This window comes from Saccostrea cucullata, unplaced genomic scaffold (genome assembly GCF_032062105.1).
Source record: "Saccostrea cucullata isolate Sc308-1 unplaced genomic scaffold, CSIRO_AGI_Scuc_v1 ctg908, whole genome shotgun sequence".
Lineage (NCBI taxonomy): Eukaryota > Metazoa > Mollusca > Bivalvia > Ostreida > Ostreidae > Saccostrea > Saccostrea cuccullata.
In genome coordinates, this window is record NW_026940973.1 from 1 (window position 1) to 9,020 (window position 9,020).

Below are 9,020 nucleotides of genomic sequence, written 5' to 3' on the forward strand. Positions count from 1 at the left end.
TTGACGAAATTTGATCCCCACAAATATTTGTGTCTAGAGTAAATATTACTTGTCCCAGTAAACAAAAGGAGGGGGAATCGGTGAACGCATATTTTGTGTGATGAAAAAAATGAGACTTGAATTGAGGAAGGGTACACAATTTCTCTGTGACTGACCTGATGGAGGATAATATTGCCTTGGAGACATTTTCCACACACCACTCTTAACTTTCCTGGTTGAAGGGCAGTACATTTCTTACAGTATACATAGAACTGGTATGGGTGTGCTGGAAAAATTAATGTTGCATGCATATAATTAATCTACATTTTACTAAAACTTATCAGTTCATTAAAATGGAGATCTACACAGCCATGTATTATTTTTTATAAATTCATTTCCCTTTGGTCTGTATTTAATCAACTATTTTGACAATTTCGAATTAGTTTGAGAAATGTGATTTGACATCATGGTGCTAATTTACCATACAACAAGCCCTTAATACAAAGAATCTTAAAAGGTAATTACTGCAGATTAATCATACAATATATTGACTTCATGTACATCATGTCATCTTATAAACTCATAAAACTTTTAACACAATTAACATGTTTAACATCATACTTACATGTACCTGACTCAGCTGTAGCCTGAGACCTGAACTGATTCAGTCCACTGCCAGTTCTAACTTCTAGCAGTGGGGCCTGTTTTTGTTGAAACGCATGTAATGTTGTGTGGTTTCCAAGACCTAGCTCCTAATGCAAGAAAGTGTAAATGTACATATATAAACATGCACTATAAGTAAAACAGGTAAAATAAATAATTCCAATACATTATCCGATATACATGCATGTTGTCTACCTGGACCAGAGTTAATGCAAATTAATCAACCAATTGTTAGATTTATAAGCAAGATTATCCCCTACCCCAACCCCTTTCCAACTTTCCCATGCACTGACACCATATATAAATTTATATAATTTGGTATCTTGATAAAAATTGGGGAAAAACTATATTTCAGTAATAAAAAAAAATGTAAACTCTTCATGATTTTTTCAGAATGACACCTTTATTGTGTGACTTACACTGACAGATTGTCCATCCTGCAGAAGTTTTCCTGCCAAAATCAGGCGAAGATCTGATTTAGGAATCCCTGTCTTGTCACTTATACAACTCTTTATTTCTCTGACTGATGAATCTCTGCTTACTTCTAATGGACACGATGAGGATGAGCTAAATTTTATATTTACTTGTATTTTTGCCATCTAAAGAACCGAATTGTTTTATCTACTTTCATTTTACACAGTGTTATTTTTTATGACAATGCATGATTGATGACTGGAGTCTATTTATGTCATTGTATCTTGAATAAAACGAATGCCGTTATGTTCTTCCATTTCCCACTAAAAGATAAAAATCAGACAAAATCGATTTGTTACATCGCTGAAGAAAAATCGTCAAACTGGAATCGTAAGAGAGCACTTCATTTGTTTTTAGCCTACTTTCAGTTTCTATGAATATTACTACGCACTTGAAGATTAGGTTTCATTAAAGAATGAATATATTTTATTTTTTTTCAGTTTTTGAGTTGTATTACTTCAAATAAATCTTTTTAAAGTTAAATTGTAACAAGATTTCTCATTTTGGTTCAAAAATGATGCACTATACATTTGCGTAAGAGGCTTATTTTTTGAGTTCCAAGGTCATAATCAAAACATGTGAAATGGCGTTATTTCGTGCAACAACAAGGCTTTTGAAGCCGTCTTTCGAGGCAAATATTGCATCGTCTGTTTCCCTGTATCACAAGAATGTAAGTCATGTTAAAATTTAAGCTTGATCTAGGCCCTATTACGCATTTTGTTAATTCCGTTTCACAAAACACTGTTTACTTTCGAATTTTCTCAGCAGTGTTAAGATTTTATTTTTATTTACTGATCTAGGTGATCGATCATTATGAAAATCCTAGGAATGTTGGTTCCATGGACAAGAAAGATAAAAATGTTGGCACTGGTCTTGTCGGGGCTCCCGCATGTGGTGATGTAATGAAGCTTCAAGTAAGAGAAAAATGAATGTTACGTAACTGTACACCTGGTTTCAGTAAAAGGATATATATTCATGATATTGAATGGTCAACATTTACTCGATACCTTTGTTATCATCTGTTGTGGAAAATGTTGGCTGTTGTGTATTCTTGTTTCTGTAAACATGAGGAAAGATAGTAACCTGTAACACTGGCTTTAACACAATGTTTTAAATGTACCCTCGTGTGCCCATATTTCGACAGTCTTTCAATGTGTTGCAATATTTTATTTTATGTAAACAAGAATCCATTGAAATAAATTGAGCAGTAAATTCATCATTCAAATTGTATTCTTTCCTGTGTAAAGATTTATCCAATTCGTCTTCTCTACTTCTATTGGTGATGAGTTCAAAAGTGACATATAAACAATGGGCGCAGCCATTACCGGGTCCTAATTTCGACGGTTACGTCATCGATTGATATGCAAGCAATCAGGAAGGCCAAGCAAAACAAATTTTTAGTAGAAATAAAATTCGATTATTTTTTTTGCAATATAATGTTAATTAATGGCAATAGTTGTAAATCTAACATTTAATTTCATCATTTTATCAATACTCAATGCAATTAGGACAGAGAAATTACTCAGTAGTCATAGTAGGTAGAGAACTTGTGTGCTGCAACAGTATTTCAGGTGACTCAATATTGACAAGGCACCCTATTCTTCGTTCCATCATACTGGGCCCATGTTGTGAATATAATTATGTCACTGTTGAAAATTTCTTGTGGCGTAAACTTCCAATATACACACCAATAGGCGTGAACAAAATGTTCTTTGATGTCTTTTTATAGGTCCAGCCAACAAATATAAATAATAGTTAAGCTAAAACAAACAGCATCTTATTATTTTTTTATTTATTTATTTTTTTAATTTTATTATTTTTTTTTTTTCATATAATACCATTATTAAATATTATTTTTTGTACTTTTTAATGTAAGTAGAGAATGAAAGAATTTTGTTTCAAAAAGTAGAAATGGTGGAAAATTTTAAAAGAAAAAAAAACCCATAATATTCTAAGCACTGAAATATTTCCTGTGTAAAGATTCAGTGTAGTGCTTTTAGTATAAAAAGGGAAAAAAGTATTTTCAAAAAAAGAAAAATATACATTAACTTTCAGGAAATTGCAAATGATTACCAACAAATCATTAAAATTTAAGTATAACAACACACTTAATCACTGTGATTTTAATTCAAAATATGATTAATTCATTATTTTCTTTTTAAAAAATATAGTTCTGATAACTTCAAAATAAAATTGGCTTGGCCTTGTTTTCCAAAAGTTTGTCGCGTGAATTTCATTACTGAATTGTCAGTCTATGCAGACGGCATTTTGTCAAGTTATTTGTAGCAATCAAAAACCAGCAATCAGATTTCATATTTGTATCAAAAAGTGATTTTAGGCAAGGCAGACATTTTTTTCGTCTAAAACTATATGAAATGAATACTTTCCTGTCTGAAATGCATTTTCATCCATGATGTAGGTAATATGATCGCAAGTCTACTGGGGTACTATGTTTACACAGACCAGCCTGATCTCGCGAGAACGAACCAAATATAAACAAAATAACAAAACCGTCGAAATTCGGACCCTGTCGAATTTAGGACCTTCGACCATAATTTCTCTATACCATTTATACAGATCTATGATACAGATCTAAACATACTTGTGTATTCCGTAAGTATCAATACCATGTTTATATGGTGTTTTTATATAAGATTGTTTACAATTATAGATTAAAGTTGATGAAAATGGTAAAATCGTTGATGCCAAATTTAAAACCTTTGGATGTGGATCAGCAATTGCCTCCAGCTCATTAGCTACAGAATGGATCAAAGGGAAAAAGGTATGATTTTTTGTGAAATGATTTCATAAATCACAAATCCGTAACCTGGAGGTAAGCCCCAGTTGACTTGAGCATGAATAGTTACAAAAACGTAATCTGTCCTCAGCACATAGAAAAATTTTACATGTATACTTCATGACATGACGGCTTGCAGTACATGTATGAAGTCCTAATTTACAAAGCATTGTTTACCTATTAAATGTATATGTCTGAAGACATTTGTATTCAATTTAATTGTCAATTTGACAAGCTGTCATTTTACTTTAAAGTCATGACATGTTGTAAATACAGTTAAAAATTCAGTCATTGTCAGCCAGACAGCTCAGTAGAACACCTGACTAGCGATACAGGGGGCATGGTTTTTGTTGTGGTCTGGTCTCTTGTACTTCCTTCTTTGTATATCTTTAAAGTTTCATGCAAGAGTCGGTATCTTTGTGAAACTTTGTTTCAATGCAAGGGCAAGTTTGCATGTCCATTAATATACATGTATAATTATGTGAAACATCAGTCTGAATTATGGGTTGAAAAATCAAAAACACTATTGAATTCATCTGTAAGTTAAACTTACTATTGATGATATAAATATGATATTAACATATATTTTAAGATTGATACATTGTCATGGATTTTTTTTTTATTTTAACAGCTGGATGATGCAGTCAAGATCAAAAACACTGATATTGCTAAAGAGCTGTGCTTACCACCTGTGAAGCTTCACTGCTCTAGTAGGTTTTTTCCTGAAATTTATTTAAATATGCATTCAGTCTTTTCTTTTTCCTTTTTTTTTTTAAATTTTTAACTTTTGAACACCGCTGCTTAATACAAAACTACTCTTGTTAAAAAAAGAAATTTCTTTGAATGTATTCCGTTTCCTGCTTTATGAAAAACCAGGAAATAATATGCATATTAATTTATAAATTATAATGGATTGAACATTTCCTGAACATCAGTATAATTTAAGATAAGGAATTCAAAGGAAAAGAATGTTATTTCCATTTTATAATGTTTGACCCAAGTTTACACGTTTTTGCTAATTCTAAATATCAAAGAATAACATAGCATTATGTAATTTTACTTTAAAGCAAAGTATTGAATATGCTGAACTGAAAATCATTAGGAGGAGTTATGTTTCTTGTTAAGTGAATTAAGTTTACACCGTCATGCAATACATATATTTCTGTTTTAGTGTTGGCAGAGGATGCCATCAAAGCAGCGTTAAATGATTACAAGCTGAAAAACCAAGGTGACCAGGCGACTGCAACTGCCTAGTTACCAAGGCAACAACGGTTACAACAAGGAAAGACTGCGAAGGGAAAGATTATATGGAATGCTGGCATTTATAATTGTTGTTGAATTAACACTTTTCCACATGTTTGATATTATTTGAATGCTATTCTTTTTTTTCATGTATAAGTACATTTAATATGTGAGAAATATATTGCCTCTAAATTTTGGATCGTTTGAATTATATTCTGGTAAAATTACCCTTTGGACAAGTGGATTTTTTTTTTGTTTGCAAATCTGATGTAAATGCACCAGCCTATTAAGTTAAACATTAATCAGCTCAGTATTAACAAATTAATAAATTAAAAGGAAATTTTTCTACCAGTAAAAGTAAACTTATTGAGTATATCATGCATTTTGTAAATAAATTGTTGATTTTTATATGGTTGTTTGTCAGTACTATTAAGGTATTTTCAGACCTCGATATTAGTCCGGCATTAAACTTACTGCATGAAGACAAAATTACTGCATACAATTATTTAAGTAAATTTTCATTTATGTTGAAGTCAGACATTGAATGTTACCTTTTTTATTTCCATATTTTTATGCCCCCCTTCGAAGAAGGGAGGGCATATTACTTTGCTGCTGTCTGTCGGTCCATTTAGTTTCCGTTCATTTTCTTCACAACAGTTGCACATACTGAAATGAAATTTGGTATACAGGCATATCAGATGAATATCTAGGTCAAGTTCTGTCTTGGATATGATCGCACCAAAATTGACAGAGTTATGCCTCTTGGACTTAGAAAAATTCCAACCATTTGCAGTTTCCGTTCATTTTCTTTGGAGAGATTGCACACATTGAAATGGAATTTAGTATACAGAGATCAAGTCAGCACCATAATTGATAGAGTTATGCCCCTTGGACTCAGAAAATTCTAATTACTTGCAGTTTCTGTTCATTTTCTTTGGAGAGATTGCACACATTGAAATGGAATTTAGTATACAGATTAGTCATATGAATATCTAGGTCAAGTTCTGTTTTGGGTACGATCGCACCATAATTGACAGAGTTATGCCCCTTGGACTTAGAAAATTCCAAATATTTGCAGTTTCCATTCATTTTCTTTGAAGAGGTTGCACATATTGAAATGGAATTTAGTATACAGATTAGTCATATGAATATCTAGGTCAAGTTCTGTTTTGGGTATGATCGCACCATTTTTGACCGATTTATGCCCCTTGCACATAGAAAAATTCCAATTATTTGCAGTTTCCGTTCATTTTCTTCGGAGCGGTTGCACATATTGAAATGGAATTTAGTATACAGATAAGTCAGATGAATATCTAGGTCAAGTTCTGTTTTGGGTACGATCGCACCATAATTGATAGAGTTATGCCCCTTGGACTCAGAAAATTCTAATTATTTGCAGTTTCTGTTCATTTTCTTTGGAGAGATTGCACACATTGAAATGGAATTTAGTATACAGATTAGTCAGATGAATATCTAGGTCAAGTTCTGTTTTGGGTACGATCGCACCATAATTGACAGAGTTATGCCCCTTGGACTTAGAAAATTCCAATTATTTGCAGTTTCCATTCATTTTCTTTGAAGAGGTTGCACATATTGAAATGGAATTTAGTATACTGATTAGTCATATGAATATCTAGGTCAAGTTCTGTTTTGGGTATGATCGCACCATTTTTGACCGATTTATGCCCCTTGCACATAGAAAAATTCCAATTATTTGCAGTTTCCGTTCATTTTCTTCGGAGCGGTTGCACATATTGAAATGGAATTTAGTATACAGATTAGTCAGATGAATATCTTGGTCAAGTTCTGTTTTGGGTGTGATTGCACCATAATTGACTGAGTTATGCCCTTTCGGACTTGGAAAAATTCCAATTTGTGGGGGAGGGGGGCATAAGTGTTTTACAAACATCTCTTGTTAACTCTTAATTTAAAAATGCATTTTATTATTGGACATTGAAGCTTGAACAAGAGATTTTACATGGAGAAAGGTTACTTCTCAGAAAATTTCGATATAATAAATTCCTCAAGTATACATTGTAGTATCCTGTTTGTAATAAGTTTATGACTAGTGGTACTGTAAGCAAACTCACTAAGTTATACTTGGCATTGTTAGAGAGTGACTACACATACATCTAAATACTTTTAAAAGTGACTTGAAACTTGGTGGTGTCTCCATATGAGTGAAAAATTCTTGAGAGGGACGGTAAATAACATACAGTCAATCAAAACCATTTCACTGTAGAAAGATAATGCACCAGACATGAATGTTGCTATTTTTCTTACTGTAGTTTAGAACCCTCCAAAAATTACCTTAATTGTAAACATTAAAATTGAAAAAAAAAAATCTGTGGAAACTGTCCATGCCCCTTTAAGTTTCGATTTTCTCCCCAATTTAAGATGGAGAACGAGGCAAAATAAAATGAGATAAAAATACATATGATATATACACTGTAACCATGTTCGTGAACGGTCCATTGAAGCAATAAAAGTCAGGAGTATGGTGTCCGGATAGGGCCATTTGCGTTAGCGCGACATCGCTTTCAGATAAACGAGACATCGTGCTAACACACAACACGCTGTCGCGCTAACGCAACTTTGCACAACACGCCATCGCGCCAACGCATCTTTGCACAACACGCCGTCACGCTAACATAACTTTGCACAACGCGCTGTCGCGCTAACACACAACACGCCGTCGCGCTAACACAACTTTGCACAACATGCTGTCACGCTAACACAACTTTGCACAATGCGTCGTCGCGCTAACACACAACGCGCCGTCACCCTTACGCACAACACGCCGTCGCACTAACACAACTTTGCACAACACGCCGTTGCGCAAACGCAACTTTGCAAGTTTCACAGTCTAGTAGGAACTCGTGTCCGGAAATATAAGATTGCGCATGCTTAACCATACAATGGATGAAATTCTGGATGAGATTGGTCTTGGGAATCTTAAAGGTACGGAAGCGTATTAGGGCCGCAGCAGTATTTTTTTTTTATTTGTTATAAAAAATTATTAATTTGTTTAAACAAACTGATAATTTGTTTTAACAAATTGATAATTTGTTTGAACAAATTGATAATTTGTTTTAACAAATTACTAATTTAATTTAACAAATTACTAATTTGTTTTAACAAATTACTAATTTATTTTAACAACTTGATAATTTGTTTTAACAAATTACTAATTTATTTTAACAAATTAATAATTTATTATAACAAATTTTGTAAAAATACTGCTGCGGCCCAAATACGCTTCCGTAGCATGCGCAGTCTTATATTTCCGTACACGACTTTCTACTAGACTGTGAAACTTGCAGAGTTACGTTAGCGCGACGGCGTGTTGTGCAAAGTTGTGTTAGCGCGACGGCGTGTTGTGTGTTAGCGCGACGGCGCGTTGTGCAAAGTTGCGTTAGCGCGACGGTGCGTTGTGCAAAGTTGCGTTAGCGCGACGGCGTGTTGTGTGTTAGCGCGACGGCGCGTTGTGCAAAGTTGTGTTGGCGTGTTGTGTGTTAGCGCGACGGCGCGTTGTGCAAAGTTGCGTTAGCGCGACGGCGTGTTGTGTGTTAGCGCGACGGCGCGTTGTGCAAAGTTGTGTTAGCGCGACGGCGTTTTGTGTGTTAGCGCGACGGCGCGTTTATCTGAAAGCGATCTCGCGCGAACGCAAATGGCCCTATCCGGACACCATACAGGAGCAAAGCGAATAAACATCAGAGGTGGAAAAAAAGTTAAATATTATTGGGGAAATTTGGATCTCAAAACCTGCGTTGTGCATAGCGTTTAAAGGTAGTACATGTACTACTAAGATTGCAAATGACAGGTGTTTAATTGCGGACACCCTTATCAAACGTGATGTATATAA

The 9,020-nt window shown here is 34.0% G+C and overlaps 2 protein-coding genes across 2 annotated transcripts; one reads left to right on the top strand and one right to left on the bottom strand.

Annotated features, from left to right (window-relative positions):
• Nucleotides 1-116: 116 nt before the first annotated feature.
• On the bottom strand, nt 117-1,500 carry LOC134256742 (uncharacterized; the record flags this gene model as incomplete). The annotated part of the gene is made up of 3 exons (XM_062739418.1): nt 1,062-1,500; nt 611-731; nt 117-265 (listed from the first exon to the last, which is right to left on the bottom strand). Coding segments are annotated over exons 1-3 (450 nt in total), but the record flags the coding sequence as incomplete, so codon positions are not given.
• Nucleotides 1,501-1,629: 129 nt separating this feature from the next.
• LOC134256747 (iron-sulfur cluster assembly scaffold protein IscU-like) lies at nt 1,630-5,563 on the top strand. Its single transcript, XM_062739423.1, has 5 exons — nt 1,630-1,786; nt 1,917-2,030; nt 3,788-3,898; nt 4,545-4,623; nt 5,085-5,563. Exons 1-5 carry the CDS (start codon nt 1,700-1,702, stop codon nt 5,165-5,167), a joined length of 474 nt encoding a protein of 157 aa, XP_062595407.1. The 5' UTR covers nt 1,630-1,699; the 3' UTR covers nt 5,168-5,563.
• Nucleotides 5,564-9,020: the final 3,457 nt, after the last annotated feature.